Source organism: Papio anubis, chromosome 16 (assembly GCF_008728515.1).
Source record: "Papio anubis isolate 15944 chromosome 16, Panubis1.0, whole genome shotgun sequence".
Lineage (NCBI taxonomy): Eukaryota > Metazoa > Chordata > Mammalia > Primates > Cercopithecidae > Papio > Papio anubis.
The window spans coordinates 77,850,893-77,875,029 of NC_044991.1; the positions used below are offsets into that span (position 1 = coordinate 77,850,893).

At 50.1% G+C, this 24,137-nt stretch overlaps 1 protein-coding gene across 5 annotated transcripts in view; it reads right to left on the reverse strand.

Moving 5' to 3' along the window:
- Positions 1–24,137, reverse strand: part of RIPOR3 (RIPOR family member 3) — a 106,198-nt gene that overhangs the window by 72,608 nt on the left and 9,453 nt on the right. For 2 of the 5 annotated variants that reach the window (XM_021920934.2, XM_017944695.3), the window contains one exon: positions 1,558–1,704. The exons of 2 other annotated variants lie outside the window; for them this stretch is intronic. In XM_021920934.2, coding sequence (XP_021776626.2) covers positions 1,558–1,563 — 6 coding nt within the window. In that variant the 5' untranslated portion in view covers positions 1,564–1,704. Of the gene's footprint in view, positions 1–1,557; positions 2,254–24,137 lie in introns of those variants that run through there. One more of the 5 variants, XM_021920935.2, reaches the window with a different exon arrangement.

Consider the following 24,137-nt stretch of genomic DNA (forward strand, 5'->3'; position numbering starts at 1 on the left):
CAACATAGTGAGACCCCATCTCTCCACACACACAAAGAAAGAGGCCAGGCGTGGTGGTTCACGCCTATAATCCCAGCACTTTAGGAGGCCTGGGCAGGCGGATCACTTGAGGTCAGGAGTTCGAGACTAGCCTGGCCAACATGGCAAAACCTCATCTCTACTAAAAATACAAAAATTAGCCAGGCGTGGTGGCACATGCCTGTAATCCCAGCTACTCGGGAGGCTGAGGCAGGAGAATTGCTTGAACTCAGGAGGTGGTGGTTGCAGTGAGCCAAGATCACACTGCTGCACTCTAGCCTGGGCAACAGAGTGAGACTCTATCTCAAAAAAAAAAAAAAAAAGAGAGAGAGAGAGACCCATCTTACCACATCCCAGCTGCATTGAGGATTATTACCTTTTAGTTATTGTTAATTTGACAGGCAAAAATGACATCTCATTCTTAAATCTGCACTTTAAAAATTTCACCCAGTATTTTTCTAATACTGGTTTTATTGGCTACAATGTGTTAAGCGTTTACTATATGCCAAACATAGGGTAAATATCTTTTTCATTTTTTAGAGAGAGACAGGGTCTTACCTGTTACCCAGGCTGGAGTGCAGTGGTGCGATCATACTTCACTACAACCTTGAACTCTTGGGCTCAAGGGATCCTTCTGCATCAGCCTCCCTTTTAAGTAGCTAGGACTACAGGTGCACCACCATGCCTGGCTAATTTTTTTTTTTTTTTTTTTTTGTAGTAACAGGGCCTCAGTTTGTCGCCCAGGCTGGTCTCAAACTCCTGGGCTCAAGTGATCCTCCTACCTCGGCCTCCCAAAGTACTGGGATTATAGGTGTAAGACACCACACCCAGCCTCCATAAAATGTCTTAATCAAACTTCTGTGTATATACCCAAAAGAAGCAAAAGCAGGGACTCTAACAAATATTTGTACATCTATATTCACAGCCATATTATCCATCATAGCCAAAAGGTGCAAGAGACCCAAATGTCCACTGACAAATGAATAGATAAACAAAATGTGGTGTGTGTATACGCAAGGAGATATTATTCAGCCTTAAAAAGGAAGAAAATTTTGACCCATGTGACAACATGGATGAACCATGAAGACATTATGCTAAGACAACGTGCCCATTACACAAGGACAAGTATTGTACGATTCCTTTTATATGAGGTTCCTAGAGTACTCAAATTCAGAGACAGAAATCAGAATGGTTGAACTGGGAGAGGTGGCTCACACCTGTAATCCCAGCACTTTGGGAGACCAAGCTGGGAGGATCACTTGAGCCCAGGAGTTCAAGACCAGCCTGGACAACAGAGTGAGATCCTATCTCTACAAAATAAAATTTTTTAAAACTAGCCAGGTGTGGTGGCACATGCCTACTACTCAGGAGGCTGAGGTGGGAGGATTGATTAGACTCAGGAGATCAACGTTACAGTGGGCTGTAACTGCCCCACTGCACTGCAGCCTGGGAAACAGAGCAAGATTCTGTCTCAAGAAGAAAAAAAAAAAATTCTAATCAATCTTTGCAATGTGTTATTTTATAAGATGTTATTATTACCTCCATCCTTCTTTAAAAGATGATGAAACTAAGGCTCAGAGAGGTGAAACACGTTCCTAGAGTCACACAGCTTCTAAATGGTGAAGACAGGTTTAGATGCCAGGTCTTACTCTCCAAGGCTACGTTATCCTGCAAATTCTGGTGGACCTGGGAGGTAAAGGGGAAATACAATCAAGCTCAAGGTGGCAGATGGAGTTAGCAAGTACACAGTGCCAAACGGAACTGCTGGCCCTGACAGCTCAGAGTTCAGTTCTAAATTTATTCTCTCTGACCTTATTGTGGGTTCTAAATTTGGCCAAACAAGTTCTTCCAGACTGATTAGTGACGTGGATACATTGTTTTGAAGATAAAACCCTTTTCCTGGTATGAAATAAAAATAATAATAATACAGCGTTTGCTTGCAGAAGCCATCCTGCCGCTGGTTAACAGCCATCTGAAAATGATTCTGGGTTTTCCACCTCATGGTGGACACGTGTACTTGTTGGCCGATTTCTTGGGGACAGTGATTAAAACCATTTCCTGAACCGAAGTCTGAATTTCTCCTCCTGAATGAACCAGAAACAAAACATCAGGAAATACCCAGGCATAAAAATTCTAACCAGGGCCGGGTGTGGTGGCTCACGACTGTAATCCCAGCACTTTGGGAGGCTGACGGGGGTGGATCACCTGAGGTCAGGAGCTCAGGACCAGCCTGGTTAACATGGCAAAACCCCGTCTCTACTAAAAATACAAAAATTAGCCGGACATGGTGGCAGGCACCTGTAATCCCAGCTACTCGGGAGGCTGAGGCAGGAGAATCACTCGAACCTGGGAGGCGGATGGGAGCAGAGGTCGCAGTGAGCCGAGATTGCACCATTGCATTCCAGCCTAGGTGACAAGAGCAAAACTCTGTCTCAAAAAAAAAAAAAAAAAAAAAATTCTAACCAGAACCAAACTTAAAATTCTCCCAAAATTACAAATTAAGACCAAAATAGGCCTCTTTGGGTGGTTTCCAGGCCAGGGAGGAGTTACGGGGTCCTTGGAGACTCACCAGCTGAGTCCTGACTTCTCTAGGGAGGTATTGGGGTGACTGACCTATTTGTGACCCCTTCTCAGACACCCTGTCTCTAAGGGGGTGGAGGAGGCATGTGACCCACATGGTCTGGCCACTGATGACTGAGCAAGCTACGGACACCGGACCCAGGAGAGACCATTCACTCACTGGCCACAAACATGACTTCAGATGCATGCCCCAAAAGGATGAGCCTGGGTACTGGATTCCCTCCCTCAGAAATGTGGATCAAGAGACACAGGATGTTCCTGCTGGTTCAGCTACTTGAGTTAAAAGGTCATGGATACCTGGATGTGGGGTGGTCATTCTGGGAGTACATCCATATAGAAAGAGGAGCGGGTGTTGTGGGATTCTGGATCCCAGTGATAGAGCTAAGTGGCTGGATCAAGCTTCACCTGAAACTCACTCTACTTGTCTTAGTCTGTTTTGTGTTGCTATAAAAGAATACCTGTGACTGGGTAATGCATGAAGAAAAGAGGCTTATTTCATTTTATAATTCTGCAGGCTGAGACATTTAAAGGGATGGCCCTGACTTCTGGCAAGGGCTTACACGTTGCATCACCACATTCAGGAAAAGGGAAAACAGAAGGGAGACTGCAAAACAGGGGAAAACCTGAAGGTCATCATGGCTTTATAATAACCCACTCTCACAGCAATGGGTTAGATGGAGAACCAATTCAGTCTCACGAGAGTGACAGCAAGAACTCACTCACTAGTGAGAGGGTGGCACTTCCAAGCCATTCATGAGGAATTCACCTCCATAGCCCAAACACCTCCCACGAGGCCCCGACTCCCATCACTGCCACATTGGGGATCGAATTGCAACATGAGTTTTGCTGGAGACAGACACCCCCAAATCACAGCACTACCCCTGAACTTTCTGTTACATGAACCAACAAATCTTCCTTTAAATTAGTGTCATTGGGTTTTCTGGGATTTAACTTTTTTTTTTTTTTTTTTTTTTTTTTGAGATAGGGTCTTGCTCTGTCACCCAGGCTGGAGTGCAGTGGCACAAATACAGCTCACTGTAGCCTCGACCTCCTGGGCTCAAGGGATCCTCTCCGCCTCAGTATCCCCCACTTATGCCCTCCAAGTGGCTGGAACTACAGGAACCACCACACTTGGCTAATTTAAAAAACAAAATTTTGTAATTTTGTAAAAAAGACACCGGGTGCAGTGTCTCATGCCTGTAATTCCAGCACTTTGGGAGGCCGAGGTGAGTGGATCACTTGAGGTCAGGAGTACGAGACCAACCTGACCAACATGGTGAAAACCCATCTCTACTGAAAATACAAAAATTAGCCAGGCGTGGTGGTGCATGCATATAATCCCAGCTATTTGGGAGGCTGAGGCAGGAGAATCGCTTGAACGTGGGAGGCAGAGGTTGCAGTGAGCAAAAATCATGCCACTGCACTCCAGCCTGGGCAACAGAGCGAGACCGTCTAAAAAAAAAAAAAAAAAAAAAAAATTGTAGGTTTGTAGGGACACAGTCTCACTATGTTGCCCAGGCCAGTCTTCAACTCCTGGGCTCAAGCAATCCTCCTGTCTTTACCTCCCAAAGTGCTGGGATTACAGGCATGTACCACCGCACCCAGCCTAACATATTTTTAATAACCAAGAGAAACATCTCCATAGCCTCATGACCCATCCTTTTTAAACCTGAAATTGGTAGAGTAGGTTTCTGATTCATAGAACCCAAACAAACATTCCTCCCTAAAGCAGGCAGAGGCTCTTTGGGAGAGTTTACATTCAAAACAGTGTCCCTGTAAGTCCCAAGTTACAAGTTCCCCTTTCCTGGGCTGAAGCATTCTGAGGAGAGGCAAAGAGGCTAAGGCTTAGCTGCAGGAACACGCTGTCCCCACGACAACCCCTTCTCAGCCTCAGAACTGCTGTTATCAGAGTTGTGTTGTCTCTTGAAGGTTCTGGACAAAGGGTGAAGCAGGGACTCCTGAGTCTAAAGGGCAGGTCGGGGCCTGGGAGAGAAGGGGAAGCTGGCCTGGGGTGGAGATGTTTTCCATTTCCCCTGGGCTCCCGCGTGGGACAGCTGCTGTCCATAGCCAGTTCAGCTGACCATGGGAGGAATCACATCCACTCCACAGGCAGGCAGTGACGATGCTGGGATTTGAACATGGGGCTGAGGGGCTCCAGGTGTGGCACCTGTCCCACTACACTGTGGGGAAGCTCTGACTGCTGCAGCCTCCATTGTGGCCACATCTGCCCTCTAATTTCCCTTCCAGCTGGTTCCGCAATCAGCAGCCGCTCCAGACATCCCTGGAGGCTCCAAGGAGCTGACTCCTGATGAGGAAAAGGATCAGCCACAGACTCACTCTTCCCCCAGCCACTTCCAGACCCACGGGAGGCGTGGGTGTGTCCCAGACTACCTGGGAGTGTCTGCTTTTGTCTTCATCCAGGGCAGGACCCTCTAAAGAAGGAGCCCTCAGAGAAGGGGAAAGCCAAAAGGAATTAAAAGTAAATTTCCAGCCGGGCGCGGTGGCTCACGCTTGTAATCCCAGCACTTTGGGAGGCCGAGGCAGGCGGACCAGGAGGGCAGGAGATGGAGACCATCCTGGCTAACATGGTGAAACCCCGTCTCTACTAAAAATACAAAATAATTAGCTGAGCGTGAGCCTGTATTCCCAGCTACTCGGGAGGGTGAGGCAGGAGAATGGTGTGAACCCGGGAGGCAGACCTTGCAGTGAGCCGAGATTGCGCCACTGTATTCCAGCCCGGGCAACAGAGCGAGACTCCGTCTCAAGAAATAAATAAATAAATAAAAATAAAAAGTAAATTTCCAAATGTAAATAAGTATGCAGTCATAATTGGTCATATTGGTGAAATTGGGCACTAAGGGCCAGGCAATGGGCTATGGGATAATGTCACTTGAGAGGAAGGTGCTGAGGTCCAGGAGGTTCAGGCAGGTGACATGACTCACCCAGAGCCACTGGCTGGAGAGCGGCAGGGCTAGGTTGGAGCCCAGGTGGTGGACTTCACAGGTGCAGTCGTGACCGCTGTCATCCCTCCCCTAGGGAGTTGTTGCAGACGGCAAGACACAGTGCTCTAAGCTATTTCTTCATCTGGTGTGCCTGGATGTCTCTGCCCACCCAGGACCCTCCTCTCAGGTGGCCCACCACTGCCCTTCCATCACAGTTCATACCTTCTCTCTAGACCCACAGGGGTATCCACTGGACCAGGACCCCAGGGAGGATCCCAGTCCTGATCCCACCACTCTCTGGCCATGGTGACAAGGGGGAAGTCAATTCTTTCCGAGCCTCAGCTTTCTCACGTGTACAATGGGAGTTTGTGCTAGACAAGAAGTTTTCAGGCCGGACACAGTGGCTCACGCCTGTAATCCCAACACTTTGGGAGGCCGAGGCGGGTGGATCACTTGAGGTCAGGAGTTCGAGACCAGCCTGGCCAACATGGTGAAACCTCGTCTCTACCAAAGATATAAAAATTACCCAGGTGTCATAGCGCATGCCTGTAGTCCTAGTTACTCTGCAGACTGAGGCCAGGAGAATCACTTGAACCGGGGAGGTGGAGGTTGCAGTGGTCCAAGATCTCACCACTGTACTCCAGCCCGGGTGACAGAGAGAGACTATCTCAAAAAAAAAAAAAAAAAAAAGTTTTCAAACTGCTGACTGCACCTGTTTGTAGGCCCTGAGCTCAACTGAGTGAGTCACACAGGTATTCACTGACGTGATTCTGCCTCCGAGGCCACATTTTCTCCAGTGCACCTCTGTCCTTCAGCAAGTGACCTGAGGCTGGGACTCCCGCATGCTGCCTCCCAGCACCTTACCCAGACCTACTGCTCGCTACAACGTGCTTAATGATTGTCAGGTGACTCACATACCCTGTTCTGTTCCGCTTCACAGTGTCTGCCAGCCCGTGGAGTATGGCACAGTGGCTAAGAGCCAGGGTCAGGCAGTGCGACTCCACCTCTCCAAGTCCCCAGTGCAGCATCTGACCAGAGGGAATAACTCCACCTGCCTCCCAGGGCTATTCTGTGAATACTAATCAGCATAACGCATGTGAAGGTCTTGGCGTGGTGAGCACATGACCCCAAGGTCAGCTCCCTACAATGATGAAGTTCATATCACAAGAGGCCCCTAGAGGTCAGGACAGCCTTTCAGTGCCTTCCTATGGCAAACAAGCGGCTGGCTCTCTGCCACCTGTTTTCTCCCCTTCATTGGGCAAAGCTGAGCTGGCAGAATCATGGCCACCTCAGGATTTACTCTCCACTTTCTGGCTTCCCTAGACTGCTGCCAGCCGTTTGTCCCACCATCCAAGACAACCCTGATCCCCATCCCCGAAGGAAAACACCTCACCTCTCTCACCATTTGAGAGTGGCCGTCAACTCGAGCACATTATTAGATTTAATTGTATCTAATGCTTGAATACCTAATATAGTACTTATTACTTTCTCTCTCTCTCTCTTTTTTTTTTTTTTTTTTTTTTGAGACAGAGTTTCATTCTTATTCCCCAGGCTGGAGTGCAATGGCATGGTCTTGGCTCACTGCAAACTCCGCCTCTCGGGTTCAAGTGATTCTCCTGCCTCAGCCTCCTGACTTGCTGGGATTACAGGCGCTCGCCACTACACCCGGCTAATTTCTGTATTTTTAGTAGAGACGGGGTTTCACCATGTTGGTCAGGCTGGTCTCGAACTCCTGACTTCATATGATCCACCTGCCTCGGCCTCCCAAAGTGCTGGGACTACAGGCGTGAGCTACCGCACCTGGTCCCAATATATTACTTTCAAGGACAAAAACTGCAATTACTTTTGCACCAACCTAATAGTTAAGGTAGGACACCGTGAAGCCCAGTGAGATCTCTGTGGTGGACAGTGTGGCTGCTAGGCCGTGAGCCCTCCCGCCTGTCTGTGTGCCACCCCTGAGAGCTGGGTCGGCAGTCGCGCTGTTGGCTTTGCTCTGACCTCAAGTCTGTTTCTTCTCCATGTGCACATGCAGCTGCTGCCCAGAGTGGAAATCTCCACTGAGGGACAGACCTGCTTTCAAGGCTCACACCAGGCAGGATCCCACAGGAAAGGGGGCTGGCTGAGTCAGGAGGGTTGTGTACCTGAGTTCCCTGTGACACTGGGCAGATCACTCAACGCTCAGAGTGCGCTTTTCGATCTCCATCTGCTTGGAGCAGGAATTATGAAGAGTTTTGGCTCAGGTTCCAACACCAAGGTGGGAGATACTGGTTGCTTTGGGTATAGTGTTGAGATAGAGTCTGAGGCTGTGTTTGGGCTCACTAGGAAAGGGTGTTGTGTCTACCATGAAGTGAAAAAGAGGGGGTAAAGAAGAAACCCGGCCGGGCATGGTGGCTTAAGCCTGTAATCCCAACACTTTGGGAGGCCAGGGCAGGAGGATCACCTGAGGTTAGGAGTTTGAGACCAGCCTGGCCAACACGGCAAAAACCTGTCTCTACTAAAAATACAAAAATTAGCCAGGCATGGTGGCGCATGCCTGTAATCCCAGCTGCTTGGGAGGCTGAGGCAGGAGAATCACTTGAACCTGGGAGGCAGAGGTTGCAGTGAGCCGAGATCATGCCACTGTACTCCAGCCTGGACAACAGAGGGAGACCCTGTCTCAAAAAACAAAACAAAACAAACAAACAAAACCCATGGTACTGGCTGAGTGCAGTGGCTCACACCTGTAATCCCAGCCCTTTGGGAGGCCGAGGCAGGAGGATCACTTAAGCCCTAGAGTTGAAGACCAGCTTGAGCAACATGGCAAAACTCCGACTCTACTAAAAATACAAAAAAAAAAAAAGCTGGTTGTGGTGATGTGTGATTGTGGTCCCAGCTACTCAGGAGGCTGAGGCAAGAAGATTGCTGGAGCCTAGGCCTGCCTGGCTGACTTGGCTCTACCTTGGCTCAGAGACCCCTTTTCTTTTTTCTTTTTTTTTTTTCTGAGACAGAGTCTTGCCCTGTTGCCCAGGCTGTAGACAAACGGCATGATCTCAGTGCTCTGCAACCTCCGCCTCCTGGGTTCAAGCAATTCTCCTGCCTTAGCCTCCTGAGTAGCTGGGATGGCAGGTGCGCACCACCACACGGGGCTAATTTTTTGTATCTTTAATAGAGATGGGGTTTCCTCATGTTGGCCAGGCTGGTCTCTAACTCCTGACCTTGCGATCCACCCGCCTCGGCCTCCCAAAGTGCTGGGACTACAGGCGTGAGCCTCCACGACTGCCGGGCGGGTTTCTTATGGTGAATGATCCCACAGCACGTTCAGTGCACGTAGTTACATGGAGTAGAACACAGACAGTCACCTCCACATTCTTCTGGCCACCATGACTGGTTCAGCCGAGGAACCACCTCCAAGCCAGGTGAAGGAAAATCAGCCCTAAAGCCCCCATCTCCACACACCTCACTGTATCCGGCTATACCTAAAGCCAAACTGAATCCCAGACGTCTAAATTTTATGAGCCAGTAAATTCCCGTCTTGGCTTAAGCTGGTATAAATCAGGGTCTCGTCCCTTGTAATGCTGAGTCCCAAGGCCCAGATTCTGGGCCTTTCGTTTTTCCATTCAGACCCCAGAATGGATACCAAGGAAGGGTTTATTAACATGACAGTGAATATCTAGGGCCTTATACACATTTTTCTTCAATTCAGCTAAGATAAGAGGCCTGGAATACAGAGAAAGGACACCCCCTTTTCTTTCTCTTTCCCTTTCCCTTTTCTTTTCTTGATAGAATCTTGCTCTGTCGCCCAGACTGGAGTGCAGTGGCGCAATCTCGGCTCACTGCAAGCTCCGCCTCCCAGGTTCATGCCATCCTTCTGCCTCACCCTCCCGAGTAGCTGGGATTACAGGCGCCCGCCACCACACCCAGCCAATTTTTGTATTTTTAGTAGAGACGGGGTTTTGCCTGTTGGCCAGGCTGGTCTCGGACTCCTGATCACAGGTGACCCACCTGCCTCGACTTCTGAAAGTGCTGGGATTACAGGCATGAGCCACTGCACCCAGCCAGGACACTCATTTCTTTGTTTTTTTGTTTGTTTGCTTGCTTTTTGTTTTTGTTTTTGTTTTAAGACAGTGTCTCACTCTTGCCCAGGCTGGAGTGCAGTGGTGCCATCTCAGCTCACTGCAACCTCTGCTGGGTTCAAGCGATTCTCCCTCCTCAGCCTCCCAAGTAGCTGGGACTACAGGCACGTGCCACCACGCCTGGCTAATTTTTGTATTTTTTGTAGCAATGGGTTTTCGCCATGTTGGCCAGGCTGGTCTCGAACTCCTGGCCTCAAGTGATCCACCCGCCTCAGCCTCCCAAAGTGGTGGGATTACAGGCATGAGTCACCACACCCAGCCTTGGACACCCATTTCTTCGAACGTAGGAAGAAACATCTTAGGAGCATGATCCCTCCTGGGGAGCTATCTTACGGTCTTATGTGATAAGGTGACCTCTCCTTTGGGTGAGTGGAGGCGAGGTATCTGGAGTGTTCTTCTATCCCTCCTAACCTCCCCTCCAAACAAAGCTTTCCTGAAAGCCTTGTCCTTAGTTTCCTGGACTCTGAACCTAGCTTGGCTAAATTTTCTTTTAAAGCATCAGCATAAATCATGAATACCTTGGGAAGGGAACATTAACCATCAGCCGGCAAAGTTAAAATTCCCCTCCAGCCCACTTAAATGGACTGAAACCTCCACCCCATCCCCAAAGGAGCCTTTCTGGCCTTGTCCTTGAACATTTCAAAATCGAGTTTCTGCTTTAAGTTCTTAACACACCCTCACCGTGGCTCAGCTCACTGCGCGGCCACTGCACAGAGAGGTGAGGGCAGGAGCTGTGATACTGAACTCACAGCTCTGGGCATTTCTGAAGTCTGGCTTGAAGCTTTTTCTACAGCAAATTGTTTTCTTCTCCCTTTCAGGAAACTGAAAAGTCACACAGCAGCTGTGGGAGTCAGAGGAGCAAAGGCTTTGGGATCACATAGACGTGGGACACATGCTCGCTTTGTGATTCTGGGTAAGTTCCGTAACCTCTCTGAGCTTCCATTTCCCTTTCTGAGGAAAGGGGATACTAATACTGCCCACTGCGATGGCTGTTTCTGAGATTCGATGCCGCTGTGACTAGCGTCTGCCTGACTAGCAGAGGGTAGTCACAGTGTCAGGGTCCATGGCCCTCTCATGAGACTGGGGCAGGGGGTGGGAAGAGTGTTTGGGACACCCTGGGAACCTCAGCATCATTCTGCCATGGGAGTATGACCTGCTGTGCCCTGGCTGCCCTCAGTCTGAGGCTTGCTCTGCCAGCCCAGGGAGAACCGTCCACTCATCCTCCTGGCAGAGACAGATCTCTTTCTCCCCTGTGCACAGGTGGGGAAACTGACTCTGCCCAGGCCCCTGAGTCTGCTGACAGAGGCGCCTGGCCACCTGTATCCTGGCTCTCAGCTCTGAGCCCAGCAGGAAAGAGAGGAGGACATTCCTAATGGAGGACACAGTGCCCTTCCTCCTCCTGCCCCTGCTGCTGCCACCACTGCGGTCCCTGGTGGTGCCAACCACTCAGGCTCCAGAAGCTGCTTCCCATGAACAGGCAAAGCTGCTTCCTGCAGAGGCCCCAGCCTTTGCACTTCATCCTCAGAGAATCCGATTAACTCTCCTCAGTGCGGTTCCTCTCCCACACACACCCACCCAGCAATCCAGACTCAGAGAATGGAGTGCCTCAAATCAGGGGAAATGGCCAGGCACAGTGGTTCACGCCTGTAATCCCAGCACTTTGGGAGGCCGAGGCGGGCAGATCCCTTGAGGTCAGGAGTTCAAGACCAGCCTGGCCAACATGCAAAACCCCATCTCCACTAAAAATACAAAAATTAGCTGGGTGTGGTAGTGGGCGCCTGTAATCCCAGCTACTTGGGAGGCTGAGGCACAAGAATCACTTGAACACGGGTGGTGGAGTTGCAGTGAGCCAAGACTAAGCCACTGCCCTCCAGCCTGGGCGACAGAATGAGACTCCATCTCAAAAAAAAAAAAAAATTCGGGAAATGATGAGGCTGCACACACACATGCACACACCACACACAGCTCACGCATGCACTTGACATGCATTCACATGCACACATGCACATATGTGTTCACATGTGCACACACAGCACCTGCTTACGTGCACACACAGGACAGACACACATGTGCACACGTATGCTCACATATACATAATACACATATGCACACAGCACACACATCTGCATATGCATGCTCACACGTGCACACACATGCACACGTGTGCTCATATATGCACACATGGCGCACTCACACACACGCTCACACATGCACATACACATTCCCCTCTTCACCCAGCCACCCTACTCTTCCTTCTGGATCCCCTTACCCAACCCTGGTTCAGGACCACCTCTCCTGAGCCCTGGGCTAGGTCAGGCCGCTCTCCTTACACCCTCATTACTCTTAGGTTTTTTCTTCAGCACTTTTACCACGATCGTGACTAATCACGTGTGTGATCATTTTGGTAACAGGTAATATTAATAGCTTGAAAAATATTAGCGGGCTTTCCTCTTCGGCCTTTCTGGGTAAGTAGCGCTTCCCCTCTCAGGCCTGAGGCACCTGGCTACCTGGGAAATATTTGAATTTGTACAGAAGGATTAAAGAGGACCGTGGCAGATCCAGTTCCTGATCATCAACACAGACTTTGCTACGAGACAGTAGGTTTAGAAGCCACTGCTGTGCACTGACCCTCTGGGGGCTTGGGAGGAAAGTGTTCTGAGACCACCCTCCAGCAGCTTAGGGGTGGGGCCTCTGGAGGTGCAGCAAGTGGAAAGGAAGGAAGCTCTGGTGTGTCGCTTTCCTTGGCTGCACTGGGTCCTCTCCGGGCCAGGATGGGCTCAATGCGTTCTTGCTCAGTAGGTGACACCTCATTAAGGTGAGGGGCAGAGGGACCTGCAGAAGGGTCTGGGAGTCGATGGCCCAGGTAAGGGTCAGACGCAGTAGAGAGTAGATTCAGAAATGCTCTGGGAAAAAAAAAGGCTGTAATCCCAGTACTTTGGGAGGCCAAGGCAGGTGGATCACCTGAGGTCAGGAGTTGGAGACCAGCCTGACCAACGTGGCAAAACCCCATCTCTACTAAAAATACAAAAATTAGCCAGGCATGGTGGCGGGCACCTGTAATCCCAGCTAGTCAGGAGGCTGAGGCAAGAGAATCACTTGAACCCGGGAGGCAGAGGTTGCAGTGAGCCGAGATCGCACCATTGCGCTCCAGCCTGGGCAACAAGAGCAGAAACTCCGTCTCAAAAAAAAAAAAAAAAAAAAAAAAAGAGAAGAAGAGGGGCCTCTGAGCCAAGGTAGGGCCAAGTCAGCCAGGCAGGCCTAGGCCCAGAGCATGAGTTTTACCAGCTGCTGGTTTCGGCCAAAATGCCAGAAAGGCAAACAGCAATCCTGGGCATCAGACATGGCTGGAAACCCACACCCCTCTCCTCCTGGGAAGTCTCGTCATCCACAACCGGACACCCCCACCCCCACCCACCCAGTGCCAGCTTAGAGAAAAGCTGGGAGGAGCAGAAGGAAATTTGAGACCAAGCATTACCAAAGGCCTCTAAAGTACTGGATCGGATTAAATTAAATCTAGTTTTTTTCCTTGTTGCCCTATGAGTAGGCTTTGTGAGAAATATCAGATCAGTTGCAGGAAATAAAGAAAGACATGTTCTCTGCAGACCCACGTGGCAGGTGAGTAAATGTACAGCACGGGTATCTGTCACCCGCAGTGCACTCCCCTGGGCAGGCACCGCACCATCCTGTGGAGCACTGTGTCTGGCACATAGTAGGCGCTCAGTAAACACCCATGAAGTGAGGCTAATGTGTGATTAAATTCCAACCCTGCGTGGCAGCAGACAGGTGGCTGGTCTCTGGGACTGGGGAAGAACTAGGCTCTGTAGTTGGCTTCCTCCGGGAGGACAGGTTTTAAGTCAGATCCGACTGGGTTCAAACTTTGGCTTCGCCTTGTGGTGGGCAGTTTCTAGCATGGCCCCCAGTGATCCCACCTCCTGGGTGGACACTTCTGTTATTTATTTATTTATTTATTTATTTATTTATTTATTTGATTTATTTTGAGACAGAGTCTTACCCTGACACCCAGGCTGGAGTGCAGTGGTGTGATCTCTGCTCGCTGCAACCTCCACCTCCTGGCTTCAAGTGATTCTCCTGCCTCAGCCTCCCGAGTAGCTGGGACTAAAGGCATGCACCACCATGCCTGGCTAATTTTTGTGTTTTTAGTTGTCTAGGGTTTATTTTAGTTGTATTTTAGTTGTTTAGGGTCATGTTTAGTTGTATTTTAGTTGTTTAGGGTTTCACCGTGTTGGCCAGGCTGGTCTCAAACTCCTGACCTCAAGTGATCCACCTGCCTCAGCCTCCCACAGTGCTCAGATTACAGGCATGAACCACCGTGCCTGGCCATGAGTGGACACTTCTAATGAGCAGAATATGGCAAAAGGGATGGGATGTCACCTCCGAGATTAGGTTATAAAAGACAGTGACTTCCACCTCTCTCTCTTTCTCCCTCTCTCTCATGTGAGCGTACACACACACACACACACACACACACACACACACACACACACTTCTTGGCTTTCTTGCTTTGACACAGCAAGCTGCCATGCTGGAGATACCCACATAGAAAAGAACTGAAATCAGTCTCTAGCCACTAATAGATAGATAACTAATAGCAATAGATAACTAATACAGCCACTCATTAGCTCTGCCCTCAGACCAGTTCTTAATCTGTATGTGCATACCCTCATCTGAAAATGGGCATAATAGCACATCCCCAACATACAGGCTAATTGTGAGGATCACGAAAATGAATGGATGGGTAGATGGGTAGATGGATAGATGGATGGAAGGATAGTTGGGTGAATGAATAGATGAATGGGTGGGTGAATGAATGGGTGGGTGGGTGGGTGGATGGATGAATGAGTGAGTGTGTGGGTGGGTAAATTGGTGGATGGATAGATGGATGGGTGGAAGGAAGAAAAGATAGATGGATGGATGGATGGATGGATGGATGGATGGATGGATGGATGGATAGGTGGATGAGTAGATGATTAGGTGGATGGGTGGGTAGATGGACGGATGGGTAGGTGGGTGGGTGGGCGACTGGATGGATGGATGGATGGATGGATGGAACTACTAACTGGAGCCATGTGAATATCACAGAATCAGGAAGTGAAGCCCAATCAGCAAGTCCCAATGGGGCTGTGAATAACCCTCACTGAGCAGCTGTCACAAGGCCAAGCACCTGGCTGTCCCCCTAGGAAAGCCCCTCACCAAGGTGAAGCCCTACCTCCATCCTCTTTACCCCAGTCAGTTCCTCCTGGGGCTCCAAAGGACCAGTGTGCTTAGAGCTACCTCTGGTCAGAAGCCAGCAGAGTCCTGCAGTAAAAGGGGTTGGAGCCCCCTGCTGAGCTCAGTACTGAAGAGGCGTCATGGCCAGGCAACCTAGCACCCTCTGCCCTCCACTGGGCAACCCCCAGGCCACATTCTGCCATCCTTTTCTCGTTGATTATGTTCCCCATGAAGTTGCTCTTGCCTAAAAGCTGGCCCAGTTTGGCACCACAGAGACAAACAAACCAACAGCTATAGCATCTGATAGCCCCAGTAACTGACTCTTGTGGGAAGGCTGCGACCAGCTGGCCCGAGTCCCACAGCCTGACCACAGCTCTGTCAGTGGCCAGTCCTGGGGGTAACAAGGACACAGGGGAAGGGTCAGGTCCCAGCTCTCATGCTGTAACAGATGCCAGACTCCAAGTTAGGAGAATGGACTTTCCACCTGGATGCACGTCACAGTGCCCGGAACCCTAACAGACATGCATCAGACTTGACACCTTCCCCACCCACCACCCCAGGCTTGGCTGCCCATAGAGGTGCACACCTGTCCTCCCGTCTCCTCCTGGTCTGGAGCCATGTGGGCAGAAGGGGATGTGAAGACAGATCCTCGATGTCCACAGGTGCGGGGACTGCTTGCCAGCCCATGGCAACTCACCTGTAGTGCATAGAGATTTGGGGGTAAGCCCAGTGATGCTGCTTATGTGGGCTGTCCAAGCTGGGTGGTAACCAACCCCAGCATTGAATGTGCTGAGAGCCGGACCGGTGGATGTCCCCACTGCCCTGAGGCAGGTCCAGGAGAAGGCTCCTACTTGCTGTACAGAAGGCAAGGTAACTCTTGTCCTTGATCTACAGCCAGAAGACAGCAGGGCTGCTTCTCTCTGCATCCCAGCCTCCACTCTTCTCTAGATACCATCACCACCGTGACAACTGCAGTTAACACTTAGTGAAGACCCCTAGGTGCCATATGCCCCTGCAATGCCCACAGATGCCTCTGAGGTGGGCCCTGTAATGGTCCCTATGTTAGGGAAGGACTGTCCCAGGCCCAGCTGGTCAGTGAGGGAGGCAGGATTTGAACCCAGGCAGCCTGGCTTTGGGGCACTGCTCTCTGCCATGTGGCTGGTTCCTACACCCTTGCCAGCTACCCCCTGCAAAGGTGGGCAGCCTGGCTTTGCCCTTCAGGAGCCCCTGATCTCTCTCAGGGGCCTCCAACCCACCCACTGGCTCTCCCTGCTGACAGAGCAACTATTTCCTGGCCCCAAAGCCCCAGTCTCTGGAAATGACCTTCCTTTCTTCTCCAGCTCATGGCTGGGAGAGGCTCCTAACTGCACCCACCCCCGATCAGCCAAAGCCAGTTACTCCACGTCCAAGACACAGGCATGTTAAAATGTAAACTGCCATTCATCATCCGGCAGCATGACTGTTTGCCTCCATCAGGCCCCAGTCCGGCCTCACCACGCCTCCACCCTCTCCTCAGCATCAAAGAAACAGCCTTGCCCTGCCAGGGCCTTCGCCAGGCCTGGCCCGGGAAGTCAGGGCTCCCTGACCCGATGGAGCGAATCGTTGTGAGCATTTATTTAATAGCATTATCTTGATGATGAATAAATCACACCTTCATGAACCATTTTTCCATTTGTAGCCCCAAGTCAAGACTCCCAAAATGTTACCAGATGTCAGGCATGAAGTATACACTCCTGGCAAGCTCTGCCATGCATGGGAGTCACACCGCTTTCGACCCACGGGAGAGCCGGCCACGAGCGGTCCAAGGCAGGAGCAGAACTCCATGTTGGCCATTATAAAGACAAGATTCCTTTCCCCCCACTTTTTACGGCCTCTCTGGGGAAGATGTGTCTGGAAGGAGGTGTGGGCCAGGAAAGAGCGTATCTCTGATGCCTGGGATTCCGGGATAGAATGTGCAGCCGACTCTAAGCTCTTGGGATGGGATTGGAGGGTCTCACAACCTTGCCAGCTTTGGAGTCACAGATAAAAGAGTCCCAACCCCAGATTTACCATTTGCTAACATGTGTGACCTTGGGCAAATCAGCTCACCTCTCTGGCCCTCGACAGAGATAATCCTGGTACCTTCTTCACAGAGTCACGGAGAGGATTAAATGGGAAGAGGAATAAAAGGAGTTTGGAGGAGTGCCCAGCACATAGTGTGCATTGAGCAAATTCTGTCGTAAGAGGAGTGTTCATAATAGCTACTATTGATTAGGTGGTGGTGTGAGTTGAACAGTGTTCCCCCAAAATTCAAGTCCACCCAGAGACACAGAATGTGACCATTTGTGGAAATAGGGTCTTTGCAAATCTAAGCAGTTAAGATGAGGTCATACTAGATTAGGGTAGGCCGTAAGTCTAATGACTGGTGTCCTTATTAGAAGAGGATAGGGGCTGGGCACAGTGGCTCACACTTGTAATCCCAGTGGTTTAGGAGGCTGAGACAGGGAGATGGCTTGAGCCCAGAAGTTCAAGATCAGCCTGGACAACATACTGAGACCCATCCAGTCTCTAAAAAAGAAACTAAAAGCCAGGTGCAGTGGCTTGCACCTATAATCCTAGCACTTTGGGAGGCTGAGGCAGGAGGATCGCTTGAGGCCAGGCGTTCAAGACCAGCCTGGGCAACATAGCAAGACCCCATCTCTATTAAAAAATAAATAAATAATAAATTAAATTAAATTAAAACAAATTTTTTTTTTAATTAGCCAGCCATGGTGGGAGGATTGCTTGAGCCTGGGAGTTTGAGGCTGCAGTGAACTATGATCAGGCCACTGCACTCCACCTTGAGCAACAGAGTGAGATCCTGTCTAAAAAAAGCCGGGACACACAGGAAGTGGTGGGTAAAGATGGTGCAGCTACAAGCTGAGGAGCAACAAGCATCCCTGACCACCAGCAGAAGCTAAGACGCAAGAAAGGATTCTTCCTTAGAGTCTTCAGAGGGAAAGTGGCTCTGCCCACACCCTGATTTCAAACTTCTAGCATCCAGAACTGTGAGAGAACAAGCTTCTGTTGTTTGAAGCCACCCAGTTGGAGGTGCTTCATTACAGCAGTCCTAGGCAGCTAATGCAGGTGGTTGCTATGCACTAGGTTCCCTGCATTATAAATGCATCATATGTGTGAATTCACCTAAATCCTCACAACAACTGTAAGAGGAAACCACCACTATTACTATACCATTTTACAGAGGGAGTGATCAAGACTCAGAGAAGTTGGCCGGGCGCGGTGGCTTAAGCCTGTAATCCCAGCACTTTGGGAGGCCGAGACGGGTGGATCCGCGAGGTCAGGAGAATCGAGACCATCCTGGCTAGCCACAGTGAAACCCCGTCTCTACTAAAAATACAAAAAACTAGCCAGGCGAGGTGGCGGGAGCCTGTAGCAGGAGAATGGCGTGAACCTGGGAGGCAGAGCTTGCAGTGAGCTGAGATCTGGCCACTGCACTCCAACCTGAAGAGCAGGCCGAGACTCCGCCCCTCAGGAAAAAAAAAAAAAGACTCAGAGAAGTTAAGGGACTCATAGCTGGATCTAGATTTCAATTTGGTCTACCTGGTCTAAAGCCTGCTTTTAAGGGCCAACTCTGTGCCAAGTGCTAGAGCCACTTCCTTGCTCAGTCCTCACCGACCACACTGTGCTATCTGTATTCACATTTTGTAGTTGAGGAAACAGGTTCAGGCAGGTGTGTCCAAGGCCACCCTATTTAGGGACTGACAAAGGCAGGTTCATCTGACTCCAATGCCAACGCCCATGCTGTTGACCAGACCATCCCTGCCAACTTCCCAATACGAATGCTTTGAGTGGCTCTCAGCCCCCAGGCAGTGGAACACCAGCACACCAGTGCCTGGAGGGCAGCAGCTGTCTAGCAAATGTCTGCTCTTTCACTTGTTCACTCATTCAGGGCAAGTCCAATGGCAGAAGGGGCAGGAGATCCAGGGCCAGCATCAGTGGTGCAGGGAGCCCTCTGGCCCCTTAAATATCCTCGGACAATCCCAGAAATCATTCCTGGATCTACCCTCTATGAGTTTTCTAGAATAGCTACTGCTGAACTGTAGGGTAGTGAGGGAGAGACACAAACACAGGCAAAACCACACAACAGCGAAGATTCCATCAGGGCAGGAATGTTTTTCCACCAGGAAACAAGAACCAGTTCATCTGAGTTTCTTCGCCTTTTGTCCCAAGATGCAAAAATGTCAAAAATGTGCAAGGGCTCTGGCCACAGATGGACACTGGATCTCGCCCCCACGGGCTGCTTCCTGCATGGGGCTGAAGGTCAGGGTGAAGGTTGCTGCCCTGAGAGTCAGGGGAAGTGGGTCTGCCTCCTGCTGTGTCACGTCCTTGCCATGGTGTGTGGGATAAGGCCCATCATCTCCCAGAATTAAGCTGTAGCTGACTATAAAACCACAGGTTAGGGCTGGGTGTGGGGGCTCGTGCCTGTAATCCCAGAACTTTGGGAGGTTAAGGCAGGAGGTTCACTTGAGCCCAAGAGTTCAAGGCCATCCTGGGCAACACAGCGAGACCCCATCTCTACTAAAAATACAAAAATTAGCCGGACATGGTGGTGCACGCCTGTGGTCTCAGCTACTCTGGAGGCTGAGGTAGGAGGATCACTTGAGCCCAGGAGGTCAAGGCTGCAGTGAGCCGTGATCATGCCACTGTACTCCAGCCTGGGCCACAGAGCAATACTCTGTCTCAAAACAAAACAAAAAACCCACAGGTGAGGTCACATCAGGCTTTTTCCCTTTATTCTCCCTAAGGGCTGCACCCTCTATCAGTGCCTCCTCCAGAATCTACCTTTTTTTTTTTTTTTTTTTAGTAGAGCTCTTGCTTATACGCAGGCTGGTTTCAAACTCAGGCTGGTTTCAAACTCCTGGGCTCAAGCAATCCTCCTGCCTCAGTCTCCCAAAGTGCTAGGATTACAGGTACGAGCCACCCACACCCAGCCCAGATTCTACTTCACACTTGGCCCTGTCCGTCAATCCATCTGCAGTCACTAAGCACCAGCTGCATGCACCACATCGTGCCAGTGTCTGGAAGGATGCTCACAACTATCAACACGGATAACTAATAATATCAACAAGACCACAGTGTAAACGCAAAGCAATATGTGCTTGGTCTCATTTAATTCTCACATCAAACCCGTGGGATACATATCATTAGCACCCTCATTTTCTAGAGAAAACTCAGTTCTGAGGGTGGATGATTTACCGAGTTCCTGGGAATTCGGCCTAATTCCCTTCAGAGGTGGCTGCAACTGCCTGTGGCCCAGGCATTCCCATAGATGGGTCATTTTCTCACACCAGCTTATATTTCTTGTGCCAGACACAGGGTCTAACCCCATTTGCATTATGTCCCTGAGACCACACAAGACCTTCCCGTGAATTTGTTGCCATTACTATTATACTTTTCTTGTTTTCTTTAATTTATTTTTTGAGATGGAGCCTCACTCTGTCACCCAGGATGGAGTGCAATGGCGCGATCTCAGCTCACTGCAACCTCCGACTCCCAGGTTCAAGTGATTCTCCTGCCTCAGCCTCCTGAGTAGCTAGGATTACAGGTTTGTGTCACCATGCCCAGCTAATTTTTGTGTTTTTAGTAGAAACGGGGTTTCACCATGTTGGTCAGGCTGGTCTCGAATGCCTGACCACAGGTGATCCACCCGCCTCAGCCTCCCAAAGTGCTGGGATTACAGGCATGGGCTACCACGCCTGGCTTTTTTTTTTTTTTTCTTTTGAGACAGGGTCTCGCTCTATCACCCAGGCTGGAGTGCAGTGGGGCGATCTCAGCTCACTGCAACCTCTGCCTCCCTGGTTCAAGCGATTCTCCGGCTTAGCCTCTCGAGTACCTAGAATTACAGGCACGTGCCACCATGCCCAGCTAAATTTTGTATTTTTAGTCGAGATGGGGTTTTACCATGTTGGCCAGGCTGGTCTCGAACTCTCGAACTCCTAACCTCAAGTGATGCACCCGTCCCGACCTCCCAAAGTGCTGGGATTACAGGCATGAGCCACCATGCCTGGCCTTATTATTCGTCTTCTTAGTCTGCTTTGAGATGAGGACACAGAGCCACAGGAGTTACAAGGGTGGAGGTGCTGGGAAGTTGGGACCAAAATCAGCCTCCTGACTCCAGAACTCATTTTCTCAATCATCATGGGTTTTGCTCCGCAAGAAGAGAACCAATCACTATGGGTGCTAAACCAGTGGCCAATATAGCAAAGTGTGTTGGAGCAGAGATCCCAGCGGGCTTCCTAGAGGAACAGGATTACAAAAAAATGGGCAGAGCCCACATGGCACAGAACAGGTTTCCTCTCTCCAGATCACATAAGGGCATTTGCCAGGAACATGGGGGCTGGGTGACCTTGCCCCAACCCTCTGACACTCACCCCATAGCTCCTCACTCACCAGAAGGACACAGTAGGAATCTGTCCCACCTGGCTCAGGGAGGGCCTGGCTCAGGGAGGGCCTGCCCCCACCTCCCGCCCCACCCCACAGGCCTGTCTGCATGCCAGGCCAGAGCTGGCCGCATGCCCACACATCTCTCCTCATTCTGCAGGCTCCAGGAAGGAAAGTCCAAGGCCAGGGTTATTATGGGGGTCACATACCTTAAGGAGTGAGTGGAGGGGCTGGCACACAAGCCACAGGTTATTCAACGCAGTGCTATTCGTGATCACCAAATATCGGAACTGATCTCATGTCCATCAGCAGGGGACAGGACTAAGATATTTTGGCACAACCACATACGACTCAAGTGTCAAGGGAGGAAGAGTGGGGGAGTCTTGAATAAACAACAAAAGCTGGCGTTTACGCAGGACTTTGCACATGGTGGGGGCTGCTTGCAACTGCTTTGCATGTTATTAACTCATTTAATCCTTACATCAACCCAGGAGGAGGAACCATTATTATCTCTTTAAAATGACACCTTTAAAATGATACCAGGTGGGAGGATCACTTGAGTTCAGGAGTTCAAGACCAGCCAGGGCAACAAAGTGAGACCTCATCTCTACAAAAAATTCAAAAAATTAGCCAAGCCTGGTGGTCCACACCTGTAGTACCAGCTATTCAGGAGACTAAAGTAGGAGGATTGCTTGAGCCCAGGAATCTGAGGCTGCAGTGAGCCATGATCACACCACTACACTCCAGCCTGGGTGACAAAGCAAGATCCTGTCTAAAAAAAAAAAAAAATATATATATATATATATATATATACACACACACACACACACACACACAGAGACATATATATATACACACACACATATAATATTTTAAAACATATGTACCTCAAAAAATATTATATATACCTCAAAAAATATTATATATATAATATTTTAAAAATATATAAAATGAAGGTGCCACTTGGTTGAGTTTATGATTTAAAAAAAAAGAATAAAATTAAAAAAAAAACAAAACAGAGGCACCAAGAAGTGAAGTTCCTTGAACCCAGATTCATGGTCAACAAACAGTGGACTGGGCCAGGCACGGTGGCTCACACCTGTAATCCCAGCAATTTGGGAGGCGGAGGCGGGAGGATTGCTTGAGTTCAGGGGTTCGAGACCAGCCTGGGCAACATGGCAAAATCCCATCTCCACTGGTACGGTGGCTCGCACCTGTAATCCCAGCACTTTGGGAGGCTGAGGTGGGTGGATCACGAGGTCAGGAGATCAAGACCATCCTGACAAACACGGTGAAACTCCATATCTACTAAAAATACACACACACACACACACACACACACACAATTAGCCGGGCGTGGTGGCGCTCACCTGTAGTCCCAGCTACTTGGGAGGCTGAGGCAGGAGAATCGCTTGAACCCAGGAGGCAGAGGTTGCAGTGAGCCAAGATCACGCCCTTGCAGTCCGGCCTGGGTGACAGAGTGAGACTCTGTCTCAACAACAACAAAAAAACCGTCTCTACTAAAAAACTGCAAAAATTAGCCAAGCGTGGTGGCACACACCTGTAGTCCCAGCTACCCGGGAGGCTGAGGTGGGAGGATCACCTGAGCTCGGGAGGTCAAGGCTGCCGTTAGCTGAGATCACACCACTGCACTCCGGCCTGGCAACCAGAGTGAGATCCTGTCTCAGAACAAACAGACAAACAAACAGTAGACCTGAAATTTGGTGCAAGCAGCAGGCGCCAGACCCATGCTTGGTCCCATCCTCCCAGCATCTCTGTTTTGTCCTGGGTCGCTCTGCCAGGAGCTCCCTGGAACCTGGGAAGGAAGAGAAGTGTGCAGACAAGCGTCAGCACCCCCACCCTCCGCTGGCCTTGGGGAGCAGGTGTCATTAGAGGAGGCTCAACTGAAGCCTGCATCTGAAACAGATTCTCATAACTCAAGCGCTGTGGTAGCCAACTTCTCTCTACAGTCAATTACGGCCAGCGGGGCCCACTGATTATTTTTATAGCCTTTCCTGGAGTCATGACAAGGAAAACTAAATGATCCACAGGACCCCTTTCATCACTAACAGCCGGGTTTCACGGTTGGGGGTGGAGGAAGGAAAGAAAAATCACTTTTTTCCCCACTTTGAGTTAATCAACAGAACTCAAGTCTGGGCAGCCAATATGTTGGTGTTGAGAAAAGCTGTTCTCAAGCAGAACTAATTGGCAACAGAAATGGAATTTTCTTCCCCACCTCCCTAAAAAATATAAACATGCTTTATCCCAGAGAATTACCCTTCAGAATAGGTATTGCAGACTTGTGTGCAGCCGCCCGTGCGCGGCTGGTAATCTCATGCCGACCTGGCCAAAGGCTGCCTGTGCTGGTTACAGCTCAACCAGAGCAGCCTCTTTCACAATACAATGGTCACGAAGGTCAGTGGCCCAAACCAGCCCAGCCAGCCCAGAGTGGACACTTGCTTTCCTGACGTCCAGCACCTATCTCCTGCTCCTACGAACAGCCTTTGACTTTTGTTAGGTCAGGGGGTGGGAGGGCACCCTGATTTGCAGGTACAAGTGTGAGTGGCATTGATACCCCCTCAGCTCCAGGGATAAGCTCTGACAGGTGTAAGCCAAAGAACATATTCCAGGGAAACTTCAAGAAGGGGAATATAACATAACAAGAAACAAGAGCTGGCACAGTGGCTCACACCTTCATCCCAGCACTTTGGGAGGCTAAGGTGGGTGAATCTATTTCAGCTTAGGAGTTTGAGACCAGCCTGATCAACAAAGTGAGACCCCAGTCTCTGCAAAATATAAAAACCGACTGGGCATGGTGGTGCATGCCTGTAGTCCC